Source organism: Balaenoptera ricei, chromosome 11 (genome assembly GCF_028023285.1).
Source record: "Balaenoptera ricei isolate mBalRic1 chromosome 11, mBalRic1.hap2, whole genome shotgun sequence".
Taxonomy (NCBI): domain Eukaryota; kingdom Metazoa; phylum Chordata; class Mammalia; order Artiodactyla; family Balaenopteridae; genus Balaenoptera; species Balaenoptera ricei.
The window spans coordinates 67,378,379-67,403,667 of record NC_082649.1 but is presented as its reverse complement, the minus strand read 5'-3'; the positions used below and the strand labels follow the sequence as shown (position 1 = coordinate 67,403,667).

The window sequence follows — 25,289 nt, the reverse complement described above, 5'->3', positions numbered from 1 at the left end:
CGGGGTCCAGGCGGGACATTGGGGGGCAGCGTCTGGCTAGTCCTAGAGCTACCTTCATTCTCACTCCTAGGCCCAGAGAAATCCCAGTTGGTTTCTGGGGAGGCCACAGTGGCTGAGCTGGATGGGCTGGAGCCAGATACCGAGTACACAGTGCATGTGTGGGCCCGTGTGGCTGGTGTGGATGGGACCCCTGCCTCTGTGGTTGTAAGGACTGGTAAGTGGACCCTGGCCATCTGCCAACCACATCTCATTGGCTACCCTGTCCTGCTGCGTATTCCTGACTGCTCCAGCTGCCCGCTCCATCACAGCTCTTCTCATGACTTCTCTCCCCACACTGACGTACCCCACATTGACTAGGAGTCCACCCACAGTGACCTCCTGGCTGCTCCACACTGCCCGCTCTGAGGCACTGATCTTCTCCCACTCAGGAGTTGCCTACACTGACCCGTCCACAGTAACCTCCTACTGACCTTCAGATAGACCTCCCTGCATTGAGCATGCCTGTTCTGCCACCCTGTTCTCTGCCAGCCATCCAGTGGCCCCTGATCCTTTTCCCTGCGTCTTCCTCCAGACCCTCAGCCTGTGGGCAGTGTCTCGAAGCTGCAGATCCTCAATGCTTCCAGTGACGTTCTGCGGGTCACCTGGGTGGGGGTCACTGGAGCCACAGCTTACAGACTGGCCTGGGGCCGGAGCGAGGGTATGGTTCCCTGACCCTGCCCTTGCCCTTCCTGGCTGGGATTGGCCCCTTTGGTCAGCCACCCCTATCCCTGACCGTTGCCCTATGCTCACCTGGCCAGGTGGCCCCACGAGACAGGAGATGCTCCCAGCAAACACGGACTCCGCTGAGATACGGGGCCTCGAAGGCGGAGTCAGCTACTCAGTGAGAGTGACTGCACTTGTGGGGGACCGTGAGGGCGCACCTGTCTCCATTGTCGTCACCACGCGTAGGCAGAGCTCGGGCTGGCGCGAGCCTTGGATTGGTGCCCTGGACGGTTTGGGGGCGGGGTTTGTGCTCGGGAATGGAAAAGGGGCCAGGGATTGGTAGTGAACCTGTGGGGGCGGGGTCTTCGGTGGGGCGGAGGGATGTAGCCTGGGATAGGCAGTGGGGCCGGTTGGGGGCTGTGCGTGTTCCAGGGTTGGTCTGGGATTGGCACAGAGATCAGTGGGGGGAGCGGAGCCTTCCTGATTCTTGTGCTTTCTCTCTAGCGCCTGAGGAGGCTCCACCAGCCCTGGAGACACTTCGCGTAGTGCAGCGAGGGGAGCACTCGCTGAGGCTGCGCTGGCAGCCGGTGCCCGGGGCACGAGGCTTCCGTCTGCGTTGGCGACCTGATGGTGAGAGGTGCCCCCGGTAGGGAGGTTAGGGACCAATGGGGTGGGGCTGGGGGTGGGGTCGGCGAAATCAATGAGAGTGGGCAGGGTCTGTCAGTGGGGGTCTGCGGGATCGCTGAAGGTACCTGGTATCAGTCACCTAGGTGCGTGGGATCAATGAGGGTCAGTCGGGCAGGGTCAGCGAGAATGAGGAGATCAGTCAGGAGGGTGGTCCCCATCAGCAGGGTCAGTCAGTGAGACTGGCAGCGTCATTGTCAGTAAGGTACGAGGGGGTCAGTGAGGTGGGTGTGTCCATTAATGCCGGTCTGTAGTATCCTCCTACATGCCCCTGCCCCCCTCTCATGCCTGCCCCAGGTGGCCAGGAACAGTCCCGGGTCCTGGGGCCGGAACTCAGCAGCTACGAACTGGACGGGCTGGAGCCAGCGACCCACTACCGTATATGGCTGAGTGTCTTGGGGACAGCTGGAGAAGGGCCCCCCTCAGAAGTAACTGCATACACTGGTGTGCTCTTACCCCTACCGAAGACCCACCCTGATTTCCTGTACCCCATGACCCTGAGTGACTCCTCCTGTAGCCCCCCTACCATTCCTGACCCGGGATGATCCCAGCATGACCTCCGGTGACACTTCCTTCACTAAGATGAATCTGCCCCAGGATCTCCTTAGATCTCTCTCCTCTGGGTTCTCGGGACACATACTCGGATCCCTAGTCTTTGATTCCTCCTTCAGAGTCACCTCGTGTCCCAAGCACTGAACTGCGTGTTGTAGACACCTCAGTCGACTCAGTGACTCTGGCCTGGACCCCGGTGTCTGGGGTATCCAGCTACATCCTATCCTGGCAGCCACTCAGAGGCCCTGGCCAAGGTGACGGGGAGGCCAGTGTTAGGGTGGGCTGGCAGTGGGGGCTCCATGGAGGGCCTCCTGTTCAACTGAGCTCTGTCCTCTGCAGAATTGCCTGGGGCCTCACAGACACTTCCGGGGCTCTCAAGCTCCCAGCGGGTGACAGGGCTAGAGCCTGGCATCTCCTACATATTCTCCCTGACACCTGTCCGGGAGGGTGTACAGGGTCCTGAGGCCTCTGTCACACAGACCCCAGGTATGGTGGGCCCAGTGGGAGGAGCCCAAGAGAGTAGCTAGGTGGGCCGACTGCTTCAGTAACTCAGCCCCCTTCCTGCAGTGTGTCCCCACGGCCTGATGGACGTGGTGTTCCTGCTGCATACCACTCGAGACAATGCTCATCGCGCAGAGGCTGTGAAGCGAGCCCTGGAGCGTCTGGTGTCTGCACTTGGGCCTCTTGGGCCACAGGCCGTCCAGGTTTGGCCCCAGAGGCAGCCAGACTCCTACCTGTCCCTGCCCACCCCTGGTCCCACACCATTTCCCTGTCCCACTACTGGTCCAGGCTTTCTCCCCGCCCTTCCCCAGGCTCCAGATCGCCTCACTTGCTGGTTGGCTCCGTATCCTACCATCACTACTGACCCCCTAATAGTTCAGGTTTAGTTACACACCTTGGGCTCTGTGTCTTCCACCAGGCTCTGTGTCCCCTGTCCCTGCTGTGTCATCCTCCCCAGGCTCTGTGGTCTCCCCACCCTAGGTTGGCCTCCTGTCCTACAGTCACCGGCCCTCCCCACTGTTCTCGCTGAACAGCTCCCATGACCTCGGTGTCATCCGGCAGAAGATCCGCAACATCCCCTACACGGACCCAAGTGGGAACAACCTGGGTAAGGACTACAGTGGACATGGATTCTTGGGGCTTTCCCATTGGGAGCTTGGTGCCCCTGAGTTCTGACATGACCTCTCTCCCAGGCACAGCTGTGGTTACAGCTCACAGATACCTGTTGGCACCAGATGCCCCTGGACGACGCCGGCACGTGCCGGGGGTGATGGTTCTACTGGTGGATGAGCCCTTGAGAGGTGACATCTTCAGCTCTATCCGTGAGGCCCAGGCTGCTGGTGAGGAGCAGGGCTGGTGGGAATGGGGCCTGGGAATAGGGTTGGCCCCAGCAGGGTCGTCATGCAGGCTGCTGGACCCCTCCTTAGGGCTCAAAGTGATGATGCTGGGCCTGGCAGGAGCTGACCCAGAACAGCTGCGTCGCTTGGTGCCGGGCATGGACTCTGCCCAGACCTTCTTCACCGTGGATGATGGTCCAAGCTTGGACCAGGCAGTCAGTAGTCTGGCAACAGCCCTGTGTCAGACGGCTTTGACCACCCAGGTTTGGAAGGGGCCTCTGGGGGACTAGGTGGTGAAAAAGAGCGGGTCTGGGGGCTCTTGGTAGAACTGCTGACCTCAAGGAGACCCTGTGTCCACAGCTACAGCCAGAGCCTTGCTTGGTGCATTGTCCAAAGGTAAGTGTCCAGGGTTGAGAGTGTGGGTGAGGGCCACTCTTGGAACTTGCCACTCTGACCGTCGCCCAACACATCTTTCCCCAGGGCCAGAAGGGGGAACCCGGAGAGATGGTGAGTGGCTCTGGTGGGGGGTAGAGAATGGGTTGGGGGGCTCAGTGGGTCAGGGGGAGGTCAGCAGCACAGGGCTCACCGATCATCCTTCCTAGGGGCTGAAAGGACAAGCCGGGTCTCCTGGCCCCCCCGGCCTCCCGGTGAGTGCCTCCCCACACCTGTCCTCTGTCCCCTGACCGGCGTACTGCCTCCTCACCTGCTCTCTCCTCTCAGGGCAGGATGGGTGTTCCTGGCCCCCAGGGACCTCCTGGAAGTACCATTGCAAAGGGTGAGAGGGTGAGTGTAGAGACCATTGAGGTTCCCCTAAGACAATCCTCGAAGCTTCCTCAGGGTTTTTACAAGAGGGAATGAAAAAACAGAGTTAGAAACACAGAGTATTACTAGAAGCCTAAGTGGACATTATCAACCATAGCAGAGACTTTGGGGAAGGATCTGAATTAGGGGGGACCAGTGGGGTTTTGAGATCCCCTGGAGAGCCCGGGTGGAAGTTCCAAGTCCAAGAGGCAGGGAAGGCCCTGGCCTCATCACTGCCCTTGTGCCTGGGGTTCGGCTCCATTCAGCTCAGCGGGGCAGCTTCCCTGCCCCACTGCTGTACCCCCAACAACGCTCAGGGGCCTGTGGGGTGAGAGCTTCAGGTGAAGGATAGTCAGTCGGGGCTCCTCCAGCGAACCAGGGACACTGAGGGAGGGTCCCTTCCTGCCCTAACCTCTTTGCCTCCTTAGGGCTTCCCTGGGGCAGATGGGCCTCCAGGCAGCCCTGGCCGCCCTGGGACTCCTGGAACCCCTGGCCCGAAGGTGAGCAAGCCTTGCCCTCGCAGTTCACATGGTGGGATGCTTTGCTTGAGCGGGTGGGGTGGTCTGACTGGTCTGACTCTGGCCTCCATTTACAGGGCTCCCCAGGGTGGCCCAGTCCTCGTGGAGAACCAGTAAGTTGCTCTGCCTCCCAGTGTCTTCCCAGAGCCCTTTCTGCAGGGTGGGGAGCTGGGGTGGTGGAGCGGGGTTGGCTTGTAGGGGCCCACCCTGAAATGCGCTGAGACCAAGCATCACCCTTTGCTCTGTTTTTTCCTCAGGGAGAGCGAGGGCCTCGAGGCCCAAAGGGGGAGCCGGTAGGTGAAGGAGGGAGGGGAGGGAACCAAGCCGGGATGTCCCAGGGAGGAACAGGGTTGCCCCAGGACAGACACTGTGTGGGGCCTAAGGCATGATGAGGAATAGCTGGGGACCTCTAGGGGCTTCTCCTACCTCAAGGCTCCCATACCCTGAATCCTTCCTGCTGTTCTCTGTCCTGCAGGGAGAGCCTGGACGAGTCATTGGAGGCGAGGGCCCAGGGCTTCCTGGGCAGAAAGGGGACCCTGGACCTCCAGTAAGTTCTAGAATATGGTTGGGGGGGGGAGTGATGTGTGATGGGGGAACCAATGGGGTGGGTCTATGGGGTTGTACTTTATATTTTGTCTCTTCCATCAGGGTCCCCCTGGATCTCGTGGCCCATTGGGAGACCCAGGACCCCGTGGTCCCCCAGGATTTTCTGGAACAGCTGTGAAGGTGAGGGCATGACCGCCATATGGTCTCATCACCTCCATGTGATCCAGTGACCTGGTGACCTCATTCGAGCCCACACAACCCCTACTGGTCACTCTGAGCTCATGTGACCTCTTGATCACCCCCACCCATGACTCCTCAGTTCCTCCATGAACTTTGTAATCCAGTTTGACCCCAAGACTCTCATTCCTCCTGGTATCTTGGGGTGTGGAGGTGTAGTCCAGGGTCATGTGTCATGATCTCTCTTCCAGGGTGAGAAAGGTGATCGTGGGGAGCGGGTAAGTGAGGGGCAAGTTATGCTGGGGGTGGCTTGGAGTCTGATTCCCCCCGGCCATCCCCTGACCTGTTGTTCTTTCCCAGGGCCCCCCTGGACCAGGTGACGGCAGCGTTGCTTTAGGGGAGCCTGGGCTGCCGGTGAGGGAGCCTTGAGGCTCTGCTGGGGACCCTGTGGGCCATGCTCTGGGGTGTGGATAGAGGAGCTGGGGGCTCTGCTGGGGCAGTGGGTGGGTGCTGGACCTCAGTTTGGGGCTCACATTTTTACTCATTTCCTCCTAGGGTCTTCCTGGAAGCCGTGGACCCCAAGGCTCAGTTGGCCCCCCTGGAGAAAAAGGAGAAAAGGTGGGAGACCTGACCTCTTGGTGTCCCAGTTCTGGGGTGAGGCCTCTGGGTGCTGGGAGCAGGGTCTTCTACCCACCTGTTTCTCCTTCAGGGTGACTGTGAAGATGGAGCCCCAGGCCTCCCAGGACAACCTGGGACCCCGGGTGAGCCGGTAAGTGTGGAGGCCAGGGATTCTGAGCGTGGTGGGCATAGCTCCAGCCCCCACCCTCAGCCATCAACCCTCTACTCCATCCTTATTCCCAAACCCAAATCTCTGAACCCCTTTCAGGGCCTACGGGGACTTCCTGGAGACACTGGCCCCAAAGTAAGTGCCATTTTGTGAGGGGTCAGGTATGAGAGGTGACACACTGGGACCCCTATAGGATTAGGGGAGGCAGGAGGATCAAGAGATAAGGGTTCTCCCCAGGTCAGAGGCTGTGGTTTCAGAGACAGATGATTGGAGTTTGAGACACTCTGTCTGGGGTTCGACAGTAAAGGCCCCTCTCCTATCTCTCTCCCCTCAGGGTGACCGAGGACTAACAGGGGCCATGGGTGAGACTGGAGAAAAGGTAAGTGCAGCCTGGGGGGCTCTCAGGGCCCCGGAGGATCTGGGGCCAGACTCAGCTCTGACCCATTCTGCTCCATCAGGGCGAACGTGGATCCCCTGGCCCGGCAGGACCACAGGTGAGCCCACTGACCCCACTGCCGGTGCCAGCAGACCTTGGCTCTGTACCCCTCCTGGTTCTGACTTCTTGCCCTTGATCTCCACTGCCCCTGGCCCTCCACCCCTCCTCACATGACTCCTCATCTCTGCTGATGCAGACTCTAACCCTCAACCCCAGGGACCCGCTTTTAGCTTTCTGACCCTACTGAACTGACCTTGACTTCCACTGACCTGGTCTCTGTCTTCCTGCCGAGTTTGACCCCTGCTGACCTAAATCCTGATCTTCTGTGACCCCCATCCTGAACCTCTAGCCCTTATCTGCCATAATCCCTCTGCCCCCACCCACCTGGGTCAGCATTTCTGCTCCTCTTCCCCAGGGTCCACCAGGAGTTGCTGGACGTCCTGGACTTGAGGGTCCTGAAGTATGTATGTGACTGTGGGATCAGGAGTAGGGCTTTCATGTGTTCCTCCCCATCCTGGGCTCATGCTTTCTCCATGTGCAGGGGCCACCAGGACCCACTGGCCGCCGAGGAGAGAAGGTGGGTCATGGGCTGGGAGTCAAGTGCCCCCGATACCAGGGATTGTGGCAGGTGGGATACTGGGGCCTTGAGTTCCTAGGTGGGTCCCTGACCCATCCCTGTCCCTATCCTTTCTCTACAGGGGGAGCCTGGTCGCCCTGGGGACCCCGCAGTGGTGAGTGAAGGGAGGGTGTGTTTCCGATCACTGCACAGGCCCTTGAGCAGTGTGACCCGCCTGGAAACCAGCGTTCCAGGCTATGACCCCATAACCTTGGGACCCTGGACTGGCTCAGAGCTCTGTGACTCTAATGCTGTAACATGCCTTCCGACTCCTGGCTGTGATCCTGTGACCCCATGACCACCATACAGGTCGTGAGCCCTGTGTAACCCCTGCCCTGCTCCCAGTGGTGACCCTGTGACCTCTGGGCAGAGACTTCTGATTGTATATAACCCCAACTCCAACCAAGGCTGTAGTAGTGTGATCCCTAGGCAGGGCCAAGCCGTGTCTGTCCTGTTTGTTTTCAGGGACCTGGGGGTGCTGGAGCTAAAGGAGAGAAGGTAAGTCTGGTAAGAGTGAAGGGAAGCTGTTACAGGGTTGAGATCAAGGTCATAGGGCCTGCCTCTGGGTCTTCCTGGAGGCCCGGAAGTCATGACAGTTGTGGCATGGTCGCTGGGTGGTGGGGTTCATGGAGCCTGTGGCTGATGCTGATGGTCTTTGTCACCTCCAGGGAGACGTAGGGCTCTCTGGGCCCAAAGGAGCTACTGGAGTCAAAGGGGAACGGGTAAGTGTGGGGAAGTGTTTAGGGGTTAGGGCAGGTGACGGTTGTGTCCCCTGACCTCTGATCCTTCCTCCCCCAGGGCCCACCTGGCTTGGTTCTTCCTGGGGACCCTGGCCCCAAGGGAGACCCTGGAGTCCGGGTGAGTAAATGTGGGGATGGGGAGTGTGACAGAAGGAGATGAGGTGGTGCCTGGGAGCCCCAACTAAGTCCTACCTCCCTCCCCATGCCCTGCAGGGTCCCATTGGCCTCACTGGCAGAGCAGGACCCCCGGTGAGTGCCTGTGACCTTGGGTAGCATCAAGGTTTCTGGGGTCACCTCCCCTCAAGGGCTGGCTATACGTGCTGCATCACTCTTGCCTCCTCCACAGGGTGACTCAGGGCCTCCCGGAGAGACGGGAGACCCTGGGCGTCCTGGTTCCCCAGGACCCATCGGCCCCCGAGGACGAGATGTAAGAGGACTGGACTGGGGGAGTGCTGGGGGATGGGGAGTAGGGTACTGCTGGCCTCCCTGGGGGTTTGGGGACCAAGGCTGACTCTCATGTCTCACAGGGTGAAGTTGGAGAGAAAGGTGACGAGGGTCCCCCGGTGAGATTCCTTCCCACTGTGGTTTCTGATCCTTTACCCTTGAACTGTGACCCCTGGCGGGCTGGGGCTCTACCAGGTTATCCAGTCCACCCCCCTGCCTCTGGTCCAGTTGGTTCCCAGGCCCTTCTCTGTCGCCACTCCCTGAGTTAGTTTGAGCCTAACTCACCTGTTTGATGTGGTGTTCTCTCCACCACCAGGGTGAACCAGGTTTGCCTGGAAAAGCTGGCGAGCGTGGCCTTCGGGTGAGGCTTTGCGGGGAGAAGTAAGGGGGGTGATGAGAGAACTTATAGGAGGTGGGCATGAAGCTGTGGGAAACTCTGAGGGGAGAAAGGGCGATGGGAGAGTCTGGAGGGAGGCATGTGGTGATGGGAAACTCTGACATGGTTTTCAGGATGATGGAGAACGGGGGCAGTATGGGGGTCATGGGGGAATCTGCAAAATGCTGGGAGGGTCTGTCTCACACCAGCTGCTCTTCTCAGGGGGCACCTGGAACTCGGGGGCCTGTGGGTGAGAAGGGAGACCAGGGAGATCCTGGAGAGGATGGACGAAATGTGAGTCCTGACCTCTGACCCCTGAACTCTAACCTCAGCTTCAATCTCCAACCATCCAACTCCCAGCCTCTGACCCTGCCACCCCGACCCTGCAGTGCTAAACCCTCACAATCCTCATTTCCTTTGACCCCTTCGTCACAACCCCCAAAGGCCACCAGGATCCCCATGAATCCTTAAGGTGTTTCCAAAGCTCCCCCAAACTGCTGCCTCTCCTCACTGACCCTGACCCTCTGACTTTCTGCAGGGAAGCCCTGGACCATCTGGACCCAAGGGTGACCGTGGGGAGCCAGTGAGTAGTGCTGGTGTTCTGGGCTCGGGAGGGACACAGGGTTCTGGTGCTCAGTCTGGTCAGCACCTCCATTAAGGGCCTGGAGGTCAAGGTCGGGAGCCCTGGTGGCCACCTGCAGGCCTGACCTGGCTTCTGGGGTTTGGCACTGGGGTGCAGGGAATCTGGGAGCAGAGCTGAGCTTGAGGCAAACCTGAGCCATACCGTGGGGCCGCAGGGCTCCTGTTGACTACAATTCTTTCCTTTCCTAGGGTCCCCCAGGACCCCCTGGACGGCTGGTAAGGGTTGACTGGGTCTGATTCTCTGTCATCTCCCTCACCTGCCCCTGTTGGCCCCACACCGTGTCCCTTCATCCCTTCCACTGACTCCCACTTCCCCCACTGCCCCCTGATGTCTTCATTGATCCTCACCAACTCCTCTTCCCCTACTTGAACTATTCTTCTCACTGGCCATTCCCCCCACAGGTGGACACTGGACTTGGAGTCAGAGAGAAGGTATCATGTTCCGTGGGTGGAGTGAAGCTGTGAGCATAAGAAAGCATCCCAGCCACCCCCATGACAGGTTCTGCCTCGGGCATGCGTGTGGCCCTAGTGCTATTCCCTCAACACGTTTGTCTCTACCATAGGGAGAGTCTGGGGACCGTGGACAGGAGGGTCCTCGAGGACCCAAGGGTGACCCCGGCCCCCCTGGAGCTTCTGGGGAGAGAGTGAGTGTGGCTTATCCCGTGGGAATGTACGGGCCTGGGAAAGCCTGCTCTGATTTCTTCCTCCCCCTGTCCTCAGGGCATCAGTGGACTTCGGGGGCCCCCCGGCCCACAGGTGAGTGACACACTTTGCCCCATCAGCCTAAGTTCCCATTGTGCCCTCACCTCTCACTGACCTTGTTCCCTTCAGGGGGACCCAGGTGTTCGAGGCCCAGCAGGAGAAAAGGTGAGAGGGCATGGAGGTTTTCCGACTGTGAGCCTGGGCTCCCAGATCCGTCTCATCCTTCGAGGCCTCTTACCACTCTGTTCTCCTCAGGGTGACCGGGGCCTCCCTGGCCTGGATGGCCGCAGTGGACTGGATGGGAAACCAGGAACCCCTGGTCCCCCTGGGCTGCCTGTGAGTCGTGGTGGTCACTGCCTGGTCACGCCCCTTCCCTTGCCCCTTTGTATGGCTCCAGACTCACTGGAGTCTTCTGGGTCTTGATGAACTCTGGGGCCAGATGGGTTATCTGTGTCTTCTCCTAGTACCCTGCCTGGGTGGGGGATGTTACTGCCTGACAGGCCTTGGGTTCACAGGAGCTAGTGGCCCTGTCAGTGGGCAGTGCCCCTGACCCCATGACCACTGCGGACTCCCTGACTTGAGTCTCTCCTCAGGGTGCTATAGGCAAGGCTGGGGACCCAGGGAGAGACGTAAGTATGGGGAGATATTAGGGTGGAGGGCGGCTCAGGGGTCCAGCATGAACTGTCTAGCCCGGTCTTCATAGTCACAGTATCAGCGGGAGTAGGGGGAGTTGGTCCAGCCCTGTCCTTGGGAGGGTCCCAGTCCCTGGCAGGCAGGTTTGAGCAGAGTCCTGCTTTCTGACCTTCTCTGCCTTGGGCGCTACAGTAGGACCCCCAAATCCTGAGGGTTCTTCCCTTGGGAGTTTCAGCAGGGGCCCCCTACCCTGTCGGGTCTCAACCTCGGGACCTCCATGGCTCCTCCCAATTCTGGGGGGACTCTACACTGGAGGAAGTTCTTAGTGGGGTTCTCCAAGTCCATGGATGTGCCCCAAGAGATGTATCAGTGGCCTTCTCAATCTTAGCAAAGACTTTTTCCAGGGACTTCCTGGCCTTCGAGGAGAACAGGGCCCCCCTGGCCCCTCTGGTCCCCTTGGCGCACCGGTGAGCCCCACTTTCATGGTACCCTTTTATTAAAAAAAAAAAAAAAAATTATTTATTTATTTGGTTGCACTGGGTCTTCGTTGCAGCAGGCGGGCTCCTTAGTTGTGGCAGGCATGTGGGATCTAGTTCTCTGACCAGGGATCAAACCCGGGCCCCCTGCATTGGGAGCTCAGAGTCTTATCCACTGTGCCACCAGGGAAGTCCCCTCCTGGTACCCTTTTGCCCCCTTACTGCCCTCACCCCAACCCTGACTTCTGACCAATGATCTGTTCCCACAGGGAAAGCCAGGCGAGGATGGCAAGCCTGGCCTGAATGGGAAAAACGTGAGTGTCCAGGGTAGACACAGTGAAACCTCCAAAAAATGCTAGCACATGGACATGGCCCAGATGTGCCATACACATGGGGCACACACACAGACACATGCTGACATGTGCCAACACCCGAGTACGTAGCCCACACGTACAGATACATCCTGAAGCACATGTCCATGTGCACACACAGGCAGCCTCACAGACACAGTGAGTTAAGTCGACATGCCGACCTGTGCCTGGATGGGCCAACACAAGCTAATATAACCACAGCCACGGGCACAGGCAAAGAGCCTCAGACACAGATGGAGAGGTGCCAACACACAGGTGTGAAGCCCCTATTCAGGGATACTGAAGACATGTTGACACACAAACACTTCCACCCATACACGTGCTATGACTTGGCCCCAGGGCTGCACGTGTACCTCTGTGGAGGTGTGGTGAGACACACATCCAAGGCTCTGACGTGTGATACATGTGGGGACAGACCGACATATGCATTTGTATCCACAGTCACTTGTATACATACGGCCACACATAGTGAGGTAGACACAGGACTTGCAGACAGATACCAAGACACACAGACAATTCTTAATTCTTAATTCTTTTGGGTCTGATGTGAGTCCTCTGCCCGCAGGGAGGACCTGGGGACCCTGGAGAAGATGGGAGGAAGGTGAGTCCCCTCACTTGGAGTCTGCTCTGGCTCAGATTGGGGCCATGTCTGAAGCGCCCTTGTCTTCCTTAGGGAGAGAAGGGAAATTCGGGCGCTCCTGGGAGAGAAGTGAGTGTTGGAGTCTTCTGCAACCTCTGACCCCTGACCCTGACCCTGTGATATGTGGCTCCACTCCTTTCTGGGGTCTCAGGGTCCTGATGCTGGCTGCATCCTCCACAGGGTCATGATGGCCCCAAGGGTGAGCGAGGAGCTCCTGGTAGCCCTGGACTCCAGGGCCCCCCGGGCCTCCCAGGGCAGATCGGCCCTCCTGGCCAGGTAAGTGTCCAGGGTAGTTCCAGGACTTGGGAGCAACAGGGGCCATTATGTTGTCACCCTGGGAGGCCATGATCCTGTGTGACTTCTTTGTATTCTGACATATCTCAGGGTTTCCCTGGTGTTCCGGGAGGTTCGGGCTCCAAGGTGAGTGTGCAGATGCTGGGTGGGAGGTATGGTCAGGGGCTGCCCAGAGTGAGGGCATTTTCCCCACTGCTCATTCTTTTTCTCAGGGTGACCGTGGGGAGACTGGACCCAAAGGGGAACAGGTGAGGCCCCCATCTTTTTCACTTGCCCCGGTAGCCATAGCACCTGCGCATGCGCGCACACGCCCCCAGCCCCAACCCCAAGCTGGGTCCAGCAGCTTGTCTCTTGGTGTCTCCAGGGCCTCCCAGGAGAGCGTGGCCTGAGAGGAGAGCCTGGGAGCACGGCGGTGAGTGAAGCCTGGAACCTGGCCCTTGACTGTTATGTGCACGCCTGTAGCGGCCACCTCTGTCCCCTTCTGCTTGCCGTGAGGCCCCACTGGAGCTGTGCTGTGTGCTCAGCCCCCTGCCCTGTTGGGATTCCTGTAGCCTACACCGAGGGGAACCTGGGCAGCGGGGACATGTCAGGGAGGGGCTTCCAGTGACCTCGAGCCACCTCAACCAAGGGCTAAAGGGTCCTCTGGGCAAGAGGCCTGGGGAAGAGGGTATGGAGGATGTTTTGGGGGGCAGTGTGGGGCCTTCTCCTCTGTGGGCAGCCCCTCACCCAGTTTGTGTCCCCAGAATGTGGAGCGGTTGCTGGAAAATATTGGCATCAAGGTAGGTTGTTTGGGGGCTGGGCATGGGGGCTGGTGGGAACCCCATGGGAAAAGTAATGCCCGCGGGGCCAGGCCAGGGCGTGGGAGGCTGCAGTAATGGCCCTGCTCTTCTGACCCCTCACTGTCACTCAGACGTCTGCCCTGCGGGAGATCGTGGAGAGCTGGGAAGAGAGCTCTGGCAGCTTCCTGCCTGTGCCTGAACGGCGTCGTGGCCCCAAGGGGGACCCAGGAGAGCGGGGCCCCCCAGGCAAGGAGGTGTGTGTTGGCTGCTCCGGGGGGGCATGTCCTGTGGACGGTGTGCTTGACACCAGCATTTACTCTTCTGTTCCTCCAGGGCCCCACTGGCTTTTCTGGAGAACGCGGGCCGAAGGGAGATCGTGGAGACCCTGGCCCTCAGGGGCCACCTGGCCTGGCCCTTGGGGAGAGGGGCCCCCCTGGACCTCCTGGCCTTGCTGGGGAACCTGGAAAGCCTGGTATCCCTGGGCTCCCAGGCCCGGCTGGGAGTGTGGGAGAGGCAGGGAGACCAGGAGAGAGGGTGAGCCTGGCTGGGACGGCCGGGGAGGTGGGCTCAGGAGGAGCTTGACTCCCCACGGGCATAGCCCCCACCTTGCGATTTGCACTTCAGGGAGAACGGGGAGAGAAAGGAGAACGTGGAGAACAGGTGAGCTGGCGGGGGCTTTACCGGACGGGACTGCCTATGGGCTGTGTTGGGGTGGCCACCCATTTCCTTCTTTTCTGCAGGGCAGAGACGGCCCTCCTGGCCTCCCTGGACCCCCTGGCCCCCCTGGCCCCAAGGTGATCACCCCAGCTCTGCCCAAACCTGTGACTGCTGTCACCAAGAGGCCACCATTGGCTTGAGCCCCAGAAATTCCATGTGGTGACTCTGACCCTACAACCCTCTGGCACCCTGTGATCTGGGATGACCCCTCCATGCCTCTGTGACAGACACATCTCTCCACTGTGACCTTGTGCTTGTAGGTGGCCATGGATGAGCCAGGTTCTGGACTCTCTAGAGAACCAGGACCCCCTGGACTCAAGGGTGCTAAGGTCAGTGTGTGGGATCAACCTGGGGGCCACCCTTGCCATGGCGCCGGCGCCTGGCTTGACATGTCATCCCCACAGGGGGAGCCAGGCAGTGACGGCAACCGAGGCCCCAAAGGAGACAGGGTAAGGCCTCCCACCCCACCATGTTTCCCCTCCCCTGCGGGAGGGCATGCCGGGGTGGCATGTCTGTGGGCACCTGGCAGTGATGGGGGCTCAGGGCATGACACTCTGCTTGCAGGGTGAGCCAGGCATCAAGGGAGACTGGGGAGAGCCTGGACAGAGGGGTCAAAATGGCAACCCGGTGAGTCCTTGCCCCACGGGCCGTGTGTGCACAAGTACACGGCTCTCACTTGTGTTGTCCGCGCTGGAGTCTGCTCTGCCTGGGACTGTCTAGGGGGAAGCTGGGATGGGGAACGAGGACAGTGTGGCCTTAAACGTGTTCTCTCTAGGGTCTGCCAGGAGAGCGTGGTGTGGCTGGGCCTGAGGGGAAGCCGGTGAGTGATGGCAGGAACAGCCTGGCCGACATTCTGGGGAACAGCTACCCTTTGCTGTGTGCTGGCTGCCGTATGCACATGTCACCAGTGACCAGTGCCGGGGTGTGGTGACTGGGTGCCCAGGTCTGAGTGCAGATGCATGATGGCTGTGTACGCGTACAGGCCCATGTGTATTGTCCATGTGGGGCAGTCTGTGGGTACGGGGTGATTTATGCCTGGGAGGGGTGGAGGTGCAGAAGTGGGGCCCCCAGGCAAAGGTCTCCAGAGGGCAGGAACAGGCCCAAGTGAGGCCAGACTGAGGCTCAGCAGCCCCCTTCTCTATCCAGGGTCTGCAAGGTCCGAGGGGGGCCCCTGGCCCAATGGTGAGTACCCCAGAATCCTGCTCCCTCCTGTTCCCATCCTACAGTGGGCAACCCCTACAATGGGCAGTACTGCCTCAGTTTCCCTGGGAGGGTGGGATTGGCTCCCACTCATCTGGCTCTTTCTCTCTCCAACAGGGTGGCCATGGAGACCCTGGACCACCCGGTGCCCCGGTGAGTGATGGGGAAGCACTGCCTGGTGGGGGTGGGACAGGCATTGGTCCCCACTGATGACTCAGTTGGATAACTTGTTTGTGTTAGTCCATGAGTCCAGGTGGATGACTCTGACCCCAGTTTCCTGCCCTTGATACTCTTTTCTAGGGTCTTGCTGGCCCTGCGGGACCCCAGGGACCTTCTGGCCTGAAGGTGAGTATAGGCATGTATGGGTGTGTGGCTGGAAGGAGGTGGTGGCTTGGAGCAGCCTGTCTGCACCAGGATAACATCTGCCAACCTCTGGGAATGTCACTGCCCTGTAATGCGACTGAGCACCAAGGTGCCCCGTGCATGTGGGCTTTGCTTGTGGATGGGGGCTGAAGGGCCTCTCGTTCATCTGTGGGGTCATGCAGTCTCTGGGGTTTTGGCAGGGGGAGCCCGGAGAGACAGGACCACCAGGACGGGTGAGTGACCCAGCCCATGGGTTAGTCACAGGGAGCTGGGTGGGGTTGGCACTGCCCTGAACTTTTTCTTCCTCCAGGGCCTGCCTGGACCCACTGGAGCTGTGGGACTTCCTGGCCCCCCTGGCACTTCAGGCCTTGTGGTGAGTGAGGCCCCCGCAGGGATAGCATGGCCCTGCCCTCTGGGTCCCGTGCTCTCCATGTCCCTCTCACATCTGACTTGTTTCCTTCAGGGTCCTCAGGGGGCACCAGGTTTGCCTGGACAAGTGGTGAGTCCTGGGAATCAGGGCTGGACTCCGCGGGTCAGGAGTCAGGGGGCAGGCCCCTGACAGAGCTCTCCCTTCTCAGGGGGAGACGGGGAAGCCGGGAGTGCCAGGTCGTGATGGTGCCAGTGGGAAGGACGGAGACAGAGGAGCCCCTGGCGTGCCGGTGTGTGTTCTGAGGGGAGCTCGCTGTGGGCATGTGATGGGACCTGTGCCAGCCGTGTGCCTGGAGGAAGAGGAGGGCTGGGCAGCAGGGGCAGGGGGTGGAGAGGCACTGAGTTCCACCCGCCGTTCTGCCACAGGGGTCACCAGGTCTGCCTGGCCCTGTCGGACCTAAAGGAGAGCCTGGACCCATGGGCACCCCTGGACAGGTGATCTTTGATCCTGACCCCCACCTTCTGCATCTGCTCCTCTGCCTCACCTCCAAGCCTAGTTTGTCCCTTCCATATGGACGGCGGGGTGGGGATGGGGAGGTGGCAGGAGGCAAGGTAACTCACCAGGAGTTCCCTGCAGGCTGTGGTCGGGCCCCCTGGAGCAAAGGGAGAGAAGGTGAGTGTGTGGGAGGCCCCGGCTTGGGGGGGACAAGGGTTAGGGGCTGAGGAACCCCACTGACCCCTTTCCCTCATCAGGGCGCCCCTGGAGGCCTTGCTGGAGACCTGGTGGGAGAGCCGGTGAGTGTGGAACCTCCACAGCATAGTTCCTCCACCCCCGTGACCCTCACCTTCCATAATATGCCCTACGTGGTCCGGGCCTCATGCTCCCTCTTTGAGTCTCAGCTGTCTGTGCCCTTGACACCCATGTGTCCTCCTGACCCCTGTATCCACAGGGAGCCAAAGGTGACCGAGGACTGCCGGGGTCGCGAGGCGAAAAGGTGAGGTGGGCCTGGCCCCAGGGCCTGTGCATTGGGCAGGGAGGGGTACGGTTGGGTGGCTAGACACCCTCACCACCCTTTCTATGCAGGGTGAAGCCGGCCGTGCTGGGGAGCCTGGAGATCCTGGTGAAGATGTGAGTCTGGGGTCTGGGCGAGTCTGAGTCTGGGTTGAGGAGTGCAGTTGTGGATGTGAGGCACCGTTCCTGGGCCTGGGCACATCTGAACCCGAGCCTGGCTGAACATTCCAGCATTCAGGGTCCTGCTCTGGGAGCATGCGGGGGTCACGCCTCCTGGCTTCCACGTGCCTGTTCCCCCCTGTGTCTGAGCACATGTGCTCCTGTCTGATCTCCCAGGTCTCAGGACACATGGGAGTTCTTGTGGGCCTCTCCTTCGTCATGTATTGGTGCTGCCCCTTTCCCCACCCTGTCTGTGCTCCCGTATCTGAGCTCATGTCTGTGGTCATGTCTAAGCTCCCTGGGATGGGACATGTCTGAGTTCCTGCTCCTGTCTGCACTCCCATGTACCTGCACTCACATCCTCGGTCCCAAATGGCTGTGTTCACCTCTGGGCTCCCCTGGGAATGTTTTGGGGCCATACCTGAGCTCTGGGTTCATGTTCCTACTCTCAAATGCTGTTTACTTTGTTTTTTTTAGGGTCAGAAAGGGGCTCCAGGACTCAAAGGTCACAAGGTATGTGTGCCCTAAAGCATCCCTGCTGGGGGTCATGGTCCTGAGACTCCCTGAGCCTGATCTGACTCTTCTTTCCCTTGAAGGGTGACCCAGGAGTTGGGGTCCAGGGGCCCCCTGGGCCAATTGGTCCTCCAGGTCTAAAGGTAAAACAATGCCCCATCACTAGTAGTGGGGGCAGCAGGTGGGGCGGGGGGCCTGGAGGTGGGAGGAAGAGGGTATTCTGGGGCTTGTCCTGGGAAGGGGTCCTGCTGGAGCCATTCCTCCCTTTGCTATTTTTGTTCCAGGGAGACTTGGGCCCCCCTGGCACCCCTGGTGCTCCTGGTATTGCGGGGTTCCCCGGTCAGACAGGCCCTCGAGGAGAGATGGGTCAGCCGGGCCCCAGTGGTGAGCGGGTAAGGGCGCTAAGGGCTTCATGTGGTGACTTGGTGACTTCAGGACCTCTGAATCTGGTACTGGGTGAGGAGGAGAAGGGGGCCCAACCCTGCCGAGGGGGCTCCTGGTCTTGGGGGGACAGCACGGGAGGAAGGTTCCCAAGTCACCCTTCGCCTCTCTTGCCTCATTTTCACTGTAGGGTCTGGCAGGCCCCCCAGGGAGAGAGGGAGCCCCAGGTCCCTTGGGGCCACCTGGACCCCTTGGGTTAGCGGTGAGTAGAAGTGCCCCAACGCCCCATGTCTCTGATTGCTGTGTGTTGGAGTCTGTCCATGTGGGGACTTAGGCTGGGGACTATGCCACACTGTGTGGCTAGATGTGTGTGTGCCTTTGAGGGGCACAGAAGCCTCACCTCACTCTGCCCACAGGGAGCACCTGGGGCCCCTGGACTCAAAGGAGACAAGGTAGATGGGACAATGCTGCTGGCTCTCTCTTTCACCCCTGCCACCCCCTCCAGCTTCCACTAACCCCTGTCACCCGCTCTAATCTCCACTGACCCCTGTCACCTCCTCCAATCTCCACTGACCCCTGTCACTCCCTCCAACCTCCACCGACCTCCCATAACCCTCTGTCCTCCACCAATTCCCCTCACTGATCCCTGGTGTCCTATTGATCTCCAGGGAGACCCTGGAGCAGGGCCGCCTGGGGCCCGAGGCGAGCGTGGGGAGCCAGGTGTCCGGGTACGTATGTCCTGCTCTGCAGCCATGGCCATTCCAGGGAGCCACCCTGGGACTCCCTTCATCACAGCTCTCGCCTCTGATTTCCAACTTACCGAGTCACTGAATTTATTGTCACCATCCAGGGTGAAGATGGCCGCCCCGGCCTGGAGGGACCCCGAGGACTCGTGGTGGGTCCCCCTGGGGAAAGAGCCAGTGATGTGACTCAGTCCCCTGCCTGTGTCCTCTGGGCCCTTGTGACACTCTGCAGCCCTCTGGTTCTCCTTGGCTACTCTCTGGTCCTTTGTCTCCCCCATTCCCCCGGGCCCCCCAGTCCTCCCCTGCCCCCTGAGCTATCTCCCCAGTAGTCCCCACAAATTCCCTTAGCTCACCATTTTCTTCTCTCATACAGGGTCCCCCAGGCAGCCGGGGGGAGCGTGGGGAGAAGGTAAGGATATGGGGAAGAGGCCCCTGGGGTCAGTGTGGGTGGGGATGGATCTTGCAACTCAGGATTTGGGACTTCTCTATTTGGGTGAGACTCACACTCTTCCACCCAATAGGGTGACACTGGAACCTCAGGGCTAAAGGGTGACAAGGTGAGTGTGCGCATGGGGGAAGGCAGGGGACTGAGGGTGCCCCTGACTCCTCTGACTGCCCCCTGTCCACTCAGGGTGACTCAGCTGTGATTATGGGGCCTCCGGGGCCACGGGGTGCCAAGGGGGACATGGTGAGTGGGTCTGGTCCATGTGCAGATGGGTGTGGGAGGGGCTTCTGTGTGGGCTGGGCCAGGGGATCTGAGAGCTGAAACCCTCAGAGGGTAAGGGACTTTTAGCCCCTGACCCTGATTTCTGACCCTGACCCAGGGTGAACGAGGGCCTCGGGGCATAGATGGTGACAAAGGACCTCGGGGAGACAGTGGGGATGCTGGAGAAAAGGTATGGGGATGAGGTTGGGATATTCTATACAGGGTGAGGAGGGGGGTCCTACAGGCTGGGGGGCTCCATGGAGGGTCTGTGAGGACAGGAGGGGAGGATGGGAGGGGGCTTTCTGGGGGTCAGAGGGGAGGGGGTTCTGTCAGCTGTAGCAACTCTGTGGGGTAGCTGAGAGCTTGGGGGCTCTATGGGAGGGGCTCAAGGGCCTGGATATGAGGTGAGAAGGGGAGTCTGTGGCCTGTGGCTCTATGAGAGTGCCTGTGGGAATGGGAAGGGGGCTCCTTGGCTGTTAGGGGTACTCCAGGTAGGGGTAAGGGTAGGGGCCCAGTGGTAAGAGGAGTGGCAGGAATCTGGGGGTCCTGGGGTGAGAAATGAGCCACCCCACAAGCCACAGTCCCCAGCTCCACCCTGCTGGGGCGTGGGCTGGAAGGGAAGGGGCCGTGGGGAAGTGCGTGGGAGCAGCACTGGCCAGCTCCGCCCCAGTCAGCAGGTTCCAGTCATTCTCCGAGCATGCAGCCTGGTCTGGTCCTGATTGTGTCCCTCTCCTGGTCACTCCCACAGGGCGCCAAGGGACAGCCTGGAGACAAGGGCTCAGCAGGGTTGCTGGGGGTGCGTGGACTCACAGGACCCAAGGCAAGTCCAGCCCCAGGTACAGACCCAGAGCCATGCATCACACACCCCTGTCCCAGGGGTGTCCTCTGAGCATTGGAGGGTTTCCTGCCTCCCTCGCTGTTGGCCCCATATGTGCTCACACGGGATCCTTGTGCAGCCTGGGCCCTAGCTGCAGTCACCGAGTGGCTGCATGTGCAGCAGACAGGCCAGCATAGGGGACAGTCACACTGAAGGGCTGCCCTCCCCCATCTGTGTTTCCCACAGGGTGAGCCTGGTACTGCAGGGATCCCTGGTGAGCCGGTAAGATGCCCCCATGCCCATGTAGTGGCCTTTGACCTTACAGTGAACCAGTACTCTCATGTTGTCCAGGCACCCCCCTACCTTCACAGTAGCCCCCATGATGGTTCCACCCACATAGTGACCCCTGCCCATGGTGACCCTCATCCCCATGGAAAACCCTGCCCTTCCAGTGGCTCTGGCCCCTAATGATGATTCTCACCCCTATGGTGTTCCCTGTCCATTACATCCAAAGTGATTCCCTCTGATCCCTCACTGACCTCCCCTGGCCTCACATTGACCCCTTTCCCCCCAGGGATCCCAAGGAAAAGATGGAGCCCCTGGTGTCCGAGGAGACAAAGGAGATGTTGGCTTCATGGGTCCCCGGGGCCTCAAGGTGGGAAGGGGACTGGTTTTTTTCCCCTAATCAGGAGGACCTGATGTTGGAGGGTGAGGTATCTGGGGTCAGAGGTCAGGTATCTGGGGTCAGATGTGGGGGTATCCGGGGTTGAATGTGAGGTGTTAGGTTAGAGGTTGGAAGGTCAGAGGTTGGAGTATCTAAGGCCAGTTTGGAGAGTAGTTTCAGGGTCAAGGGGTTACAGGGTGAGGTATCTGGAAGTCATTTTTCACTTCTTTTCTCCCGCAGGGCGAACGGGGGGTTAAGGGAGCCTGTGGCCTTGATGGAGAGAAGGGAGATAAGGTACAGGGGTGATGGGGCATATGCGTGGGGATGTGGGGGGTTGTGAGGCCTGGGCCCTAACGCTGATCCCTCCACCTGATCCCTGCAGGGAGAAGCTGGTGCCCTAGGCCGCCCAGGGCTGGCAGGACGCAAAGGAGAGTTGGTGAGAGTGGGGCACCCCCAGAATGAGGAGTGAATGGGTGGACCAGGGCCTGGCTAATGTCTTCTCTTCTCCAGGGGGAGCCAGGTGTTCCAGGCCAGTCAGGGGCCCCTGGGAAGGAGGGCCTGATCGGTCCCAAGGTATGGGGTCTCTCTCAACAGTGGACATTGGGGGTTTAGGATTGGGCAGGGAAGGGCATGGTTGGGTCGTGAAGGTTTTGGGTCAAGGAAGGTTTTGGGTTGTGAAAGGTTGGGACATTGGGGGGTGGAGTGGGGCTGGTCTTAAGGTTTCAGGGTGGGTTGGGGTCACAATGTGCTTTTTTTTTTTTCTTTGGCCGCACCGTGTGGCATGCGGGATCTTAGTTCTCCGACCAGGGATTGAATCCGTGCCCCCTCAGTGGCAGCGCAGAGTCTTTTTTTTTTTTCTTTTAAGATTGAGTTATTATTTATTTATTTTATTTTTATTTCTCTTTGGCTGCGTTGGGTCTTAGTTGCGACACGTGGGATCTTCATTGAGGCATGCGGAATCTTTCGTTGCAGTGTGCATAGAGCAGCCTGCTCTATGTTGCGGCTCACGGGCTTCTCTCTAGCTGCGGCATGCGGGTTTTCTCTTCTCTAGTTGTGGCACGCAGGCTCCAGGGCACGTGGGCTCTGTAGTTGTGGCGCACGGGTTCCAGAGCGCGTGGGCTCTGTAGTTTGTGGCATGCAGTCTCTCTAGTTGAGGCGCGCAAGCTCAGTAGTTGTGGCTCGTGTGCTTAGTTGCCCCGCAGCATGTGGGATCTTAGTTCCCTGACCAGGGATCAAACCCATGTCCCCTGCATCGTAAGGCAGATCCTTTACCACTGGACCACCAGGGAAATTCCGAAGCGTGGAGTCTTAACCACTGGACTGGCAGGGAAGTCCCCACAATGCACATTTAGGATTAAGGGATGGGAGGTGGAGCAGCACATGCCTCAGGGCTGAGGGGTTACGGTGGGCGGAGGTCAGTGGGGAGGTTGGAGTGTCAGTGTAGGGGAAATAGGTGGAGTCAGGGCAAGGGGCATCACAGTGGGGTCAGGGTCATGGGTATCATGGCAGATTGAGGGTCTCCGGCTGGTAGGGCCACAGGTACTTGAGGTTATGGCCATTGGGCCTGGGGGCTTATGGGGGTTGAGCTGAGGTAGGCCAAGGCAGAGGGACTCTCATGCTTCTTTCTGTTCCCAGGGTGACCGCGGTTTTGATGGGCAGCCAGGACCCAAGGGTGACCAGGGCGAGAAAGGGGAGCGAGTAAGTTGAGGCTAAGGTCATGGTGAATTGAGGAGATGGTACTCTCTGGAAGTGGGTCCATCTTTGGAAGCTCTCATCACTGACTCTGACCTATCTCTCCTCAGGGGCCTCCAGGAATTGGGGGCTTCCCAGGTCCCAGGGGCAGTGATGGCTCTAGTGGTCCCCCCGGGCCACCTGGCAGTATTGGTCCCAAAGGCCCTGAAGGACTTCAGGGCCAGAAGGTGAGGGGCCCTGACTGACTCCAGACCCCTGAGCCTCACTGACCCTTCACACCTCATTGACCTCTGGCTCTGCAACCCATTCCCCCAATATCTTTGCCCCAACCTCTGAACTTATGATCCCAATTTGTCCTACTTCTGACCCCCACTGCCTCTGACCCTGCTTACTTGGTCCTGTCTGACAGGGTGAACGAGGTCCCCCTGGAGAGAGTGTGGTGGGGGCCCCTGGGGTCCCTGGAACCCCTGGAGAGAGAGGGGAGCAGGTGAGTGGGGATTCCTGGGCTTGGGGTCAAAGGTTGGGGTGACCTCTGGTGTCTGTGAGATCAGAGGTCACAGCCTGGTCCTATCCATTGCACATAGGGGCGGCCAGGACCTGCGGGGCCCCGCGGTGAGAAGGGAGAAGCTGCACTGACAGTGAGTGTGGGGTATGGGGGTTGTGGGCTCTGCCTCCTGCACCCAACCCCTGACCCCCTGGACCCTGGACCCTGACTCAGCGCTGTCCCTCCATGATCCCTGCGTCATGTACCCTTTGGCCTTCTGTGATCCATTGGTTCTTCATGACCCGTGTGGTCTTGGGCTCCTAGGAGGATGACATTCGGGGCCTTGTGCGTCAGGAGATGAGTCAGCATTGTGGTGAGTGGGGCCCAGCCCACAGTCTCTTGGGTACCACCCCACTCCATCCCCGTACCCCTAGACAGGGGCAGGCAGCATCCCCAGAACTTCCAAGGGGCAAGCAGTCAAGGAGATGGGTGGAGACAGATGGATACGAAAAGCACACAGGTGTTTCAGGACAGACATGCTGACAGGACTTCCCCAAATGGAGACCCGGGCAGAGGTGGAGGGACACGTAGTGTTCCTGGGTGCCCAGGATGGTGGCGTGTGGAGGGGGTGAAGGTGTGAGCAGAGCCAGTTCCTCAGGGCCTGATGTGGAGCCAGGGTTGGGGTGGAGGGCTCTGGTGGCCCTGGGGGGCGTCAGAGAGTGAAGCTCGTCTCCTTCCGCCTCTCTCTGTGGCTGCTTTCCCTCTGTCTCCATGCCTGCCGGCTCCTGACTGGCTGTCTCTCCCTCTCTCTCTTGCCCTTTGTTGGCCTGTTCCCAACTTCGCTCTCGCCCTTTGTCTGCTTCTCCCCTTCCTTTCTTTCTCTTTCTCTCTCTCTCTGCATCTGCTTCCCTTCCTCTCTCTCCTGTCTGCCACTCTCTCCTGCCTGTCACTCTCTCCTGCTGTCCCCCTCTGTATGTCTCTGCCCCCGTGTGCGTCTCTCTCCCTGCCTCTTTCCATCTTTGTCTCCTGCTCTGTTATTGTCTCTCTCCCTGCCCCCTCTCTGACCCCTCCAGCTTGCCAGGGCCAGTTTATCACATCTGGATCACGTGAGTAGTTTTCTGGTATTTTCTGCTCCCGGAACTTTCCTCACCCCAGGCCCTGCTGTGCCCATCACCTGGGTCCTCTAAGCAGGGGCTTGGCTGGGGTGGCCACCATGCTGACCCCAGGGCCCTGTGCCCCTGCTTCTGGCTCTAGGACCCCTCCCTAGTTACGCTGCAGACACCGCTGGCCCCCAGCTCCACGCTATGCCCGTTCTCCGCGTCTCCCATGCAGAGGAGGAAGGTGAGGACGGCTGGAGCCATGGGGCATGTGGGGTGGGATCACAGACACACACGGGGCTGCTCATGTGTGCAGGGCCCACACCACACGTGTAGGGTCCACATGCAGGGAACACTCTTGTGTACACGTGGGAGACCAGTGCTGCCCACCCCATCCAAGGGCCAGGGTTGGGCAGCATGAACCCGGCCCTGCCGGGGCCCTGCTCACAGCACACCCCACCATGCGTGCAGGCCAGGTGCCTCCCGAGGACGATGAGTACGAATACTCTGAGTATTCCGTGGAGGAATACCAGGACCCTGAGGCTCCTTGGGATGGCGATGGTGAGAAAGGGGGCTGGGCCCAGAGGGGTTTGGGGAGGGGCAGACAGAGCCCACCCCTGCTGACCTCTCTGACCTCCATCAGCCCCAGACCCCTGCTCACTTCCACTGGACGAGGGCTCCTGTACTGCCTACACCCTGCGCTGGTATCATCGGGCTGTGGCAGGTGGTATAGAGGCCTGTCACCCCTTTGTCTATGGTGGCTGCGGAGGGAATGCCAACCGTTTTGGGACCCGTGAGGCCTGTGAGCGCCGCTGCCTGCCCCGGGTGGCGCAGAGCCAGGGGACAGGTATGGGCGTACCTCCCATCCCATTAGGGGCCTACCCAGATCATGTCCAGGGTCAGGGTCCTGGGTCAGAAGCCCCCTCAGACTGGGGGACCTGGGACAGACACCCGAGACCAAAGAGCTGAGGAGAGAACCCCAGCTCTACGTGGAGTCCCCAGTATGGCCCCCCTCAGTGCTCCCTCCCTTAAAGACCTGAGGGAGCATCCCTCTCTGCGGGCAGAGCCTCCACACCCTATGCCCCCAGCTTCCCCATTCTCTGTGGCCGATGTGATGGG

The 25,289-nt window shown here is 59.9% G+C and overlaps 1 protein-coding gene across 4 annotated transcripts in view; it reads left to right on the top strand.

Annotated features, from left to right (window-relative positions):
- The window catches only part of COL7A1 (collagen type VII alpha 1 chain), a 34,718-nt gene that overhangs the window by 9,039 nt on the left and 390 nt on the right, over positions 1–25,289 (top strand). For 2 of the 4 annotated variants that reach the window (XM_059939560.1, XM_059939559.1), the window contains 101 exons: positions 71–214; positions 572–697; positions 798–944; positions 1,207–1,332; positions 1,684–1,830; positions 2,058–2,192; positions 2,278–2,424; positions 2,506–2,642; positions 2,920–3,046; positions 3,132–3,278; positions 3,366–3,538; positions 3,636–3,671; positions 3,756–3,782; positions 3,878–3,922; positions 3,996–4,058; positions 4,505–4,576; positions 4,672–4,707; positions 4,852–4,887; positions 5,070–5,141; positions 5,243–5,320; positions 5,569–5,595; positions 5,678–5,731; positions 5,873–5,935; positions 6,027–6,086; positions 6,204–6,239; positions 6,439–6,483; positions 6,563–6,598; positions 6,956–7,000; positions 7,082–7,117; positions 7,239–7,271; positions 7,622–7,654; positions 7,825–7,878; positions 7,955–8,014; positions 8,110–8,145; positions 8,243–8,323; positions 8,424–8,459; positions 8,657–8,701; positions 8,939–9,010; positions 9,255–9,299; positions 9,548–9,574; positions 9,761–9,790; positions 9,922–10,002; positions 10,079–10,114; positions 10,190–10,225; positions 10,316–10,396; positions 10,654–10,689; positions 11,098–11,160; positions 11,439–11,483; positions 12,106–12,141; positions 12,214–12,249; positions 12,361–12,456; positions 12,565–12,600; positions 12,687–12,722; positions 12,839–12,886; positions 13,218–13,253; positions 13,385–13,507; positions 13,587–13,787; positions 13,878–13,913; positions 13,994–14,047; positions 14,231–14,299; positions 14,375–14,419; positions 14,535–14,597; positions 14,746–14,790; positions 15,117–15,152; positions 15,288–15,323; positions 15,471–15,515; positions 15,734–15,766; positions 15,844–15,906; positions 15,997–16,032; positions 16,112–16,192; positions 16,329–16,397; positions 16,540–16,575; positions 16,656–16,697; positions 16,853–16,897; positions 16,987–17,031; positions 17,551–17,586; positions 17,670–17,729; positions 17,871–17,978; positions 18,158–18,229; positions 18,384–18,419; positions 18,636–18,695; positions 18,818–18,862; positions 19,084–19,119; positions 19,232–19,267; positions 19,342–19,398; positions 19,535–19,606; positions 20,165–20,236; positions 20,480–20,515; positions 20,808–20,888; positions 21,138–21,191; positions 21,280–21,333; positions 21,408–21,470; positions 22,533–22,595; positions 22,700–22,816; positions 22,999–23,076; positions 23,174–23,227; positions 23,398–23,446; positions 24,147–24,179; positions 24,328–24,414; positions 24,642–24,731; positions 24,814–25,017. In XM_059939560.1, coding sequence (XP_059795543.1) covers positions 71–214; positions 572–697; positions 798–944; positions 1,207–1,332; positions 1,684–1,830; positions 2,058–2,192; positions 2,278–2,424; positions 2,506–2,642; positions 2,920–3,046; positions 3,132–3,278; positions 3,366–3,538; positions 3,636–3,671; positions 3,756–3,782; positions 3,878–3,922; positions 3,996–4,058; positions 4,505–4,576; positions 4,672–4,707; positions 4,852–4,887; positions 5,070–5,141; positions 5,243–5,320; positions 5,569–5,595; positions 5,678–5,731; positions 5,873–5,935; positions 6,027–6,086; positions 6,204–6,239; positions 6,439–6,483; positions 6,563–6,598; positions 6,956–7,000; positions 7,082–7,117; positions 7,239–7,271; positions 7,622–7,654; positions 7,825–7,878; positions 7,955–8,014; positions 8,110–8,145; positions 8,243–8,323; positions 8,424–8,459; positions 8,657–8,701; positions 8,939–9,010; positions 9,255–9,299; positions 9,548–9,574; positions 9,761–9,790; positions 9,922–10,002; positions 10,079–10,114; positions 10,190–10,225; positions 10,316–10,396; positions 10,654–10,689; positions 11,098–11,160; positions 11,439–11,483; positions 12,106–12,141; positions 12,214–12,249; positions 12,361–12,456; positions 12,565–12,600; positions 12,687–12,722; positions 12,839–12,886; positions 13,218–13,253; positions 13,385–13,507; positions 13,587–13,787; positions 13,878–13,913; positions 13,994–14,047; positions 14,231–14,299; positions 14,375–14,419; positions 14,535–14,597; positions 14,746–14,790; positions 15,117–15,152; positions 15,288–15,323; positions 15,471–15,515; positions 15,734–15,766; positions 15,844–15,906; positions 15,997–16,032; positions 16,112–16,192; positions 16,329–16,397; positions 16,540–16,575; positions 16,656–16,697; positions 16,853–16,897; positions 16,987–17,031; positions 17,551–17,586; positions 17,670–17,729; positions 17,871–17,978; positions 18,158–18,229; positions 18,384–18,419; positions 18,636–18,695; positions 18,818–18,862; positions 19,084–19,119; positions 19,232–19,267; positions 19,342–19,398; positions 19,535–19,606; positions 20,165–20,236; positions 20,480–20,515; positions 20,808–20,888; positions 21,138–21,191; positions 21,280–21,333; positions 21,408–21,470; positions 22,533–22,595; positions 22,700–22,816; positions 22,999–23,076; positions 23,174–23,227; positions 23,398–23,446; positions 24,147–24,179; positions 24,328–24,414; positions 24,642–24,731; positions 24,814–25,017 — 6,633 coding nt within the window. Of the gene's footprint in view, positions 1–70; positions 215–571; positions 698–797; positions 945–1,206; positions 1,333–1,683; positions 1,831–2,057; positions 2,193–2,277; positions 2,425–2,505; positions 2,643–2,919; positions 3,047–3,131; positions 3,279–3,365; positions 3,539–3,635; positions 3,672–3,755; positions 3,783–3,877; positions 3,923–3,995; positions 4,059–4,504; positions 4,577–4,671; positions 4,708–4,851; positions 4,888–5,069; positions 5,142–5,242; positions 5,321–5,568; positions 5,596–5,677; positions 5,732–5,872; positions 5,936–6,026; positions 6,087–6,203; positions 6,240–6,438; positions 6,484–6,562; positions 6,599–6,955; positions 7,001–7,081; positions 7,118–7,238; positions 7,272–7,621; positions 7,655–7,824; positions 7,879–7,954; positions 8,015–8,109; positions 8,146–8,242; positions 8,324–8,423; positions 8,460–8,656; positions 8,702–8,938; positions 9,011–9,254; positions 9,300–9,547; positions 9,575–9,760; positions 9,791–9,921; positions 10,003–10,078; positions 10,115–10,189; positions 10,226–10,315; positions 10,397–10,653; positions 10,690–11,097; positions 11,161–11,438; positions 11,484–12,105; positions 12,142–12,213; positions 12,250–12,360; positions 12,457–12,564; positions 12,601–12,686; positions 12,723–12,838; positions 12,887–13,217; positions 13,254–13,384; positions 13,508–13,586; positions 13,788–13,877; positions 13,914–13,993; positions 14,048–14,230; positions 14,300–14,374; positions 14,420–14,534; positions 14,598–14,745; positions 14,791–15,116; positions 15,153–15,287; positions 15,324–15,470; positions 15,516–15,733; positions 15,767–15,843; positions 15,907–15,996; positions 16,033–16,111; positions 16,193–16,328; positions 16,398–16,539; positions 16,576–16,655; positions 16,698–16,852; positions 16,898–16,986; positions 17,032–17,550; positions 17,587–17,669; positions 17,730–17,870; positions 17,979–18,157; positions 18,230–18,383; positions 18,420–18,635; positions 18,696–18,817; positions 18,863–19,083; positions 19,120–19,231; positions 19,268–19,341; positions 19,399–19,534; positions 19,607–20,164; positions 20,253–20,479; positions 20,516–20,807; positions 20,889–21,137; positions 21,192–21,279; positions 21,334–21,407; positions 21,471–22,532; positions 22,597–22,699; positions 22,817–22,998; positions 23,077–23,173; positions 23,228–23,397; positions 23,447–24,146; positions 24,180–24,327; positions 24,415–24,641; positions 24,732–24,813; positions 25,018–25,289 lie in introns of those variants that run through there. The other 2 variants (XM_059939561.1, XM_059939562.1) reach the window with 2 other exon arrangements.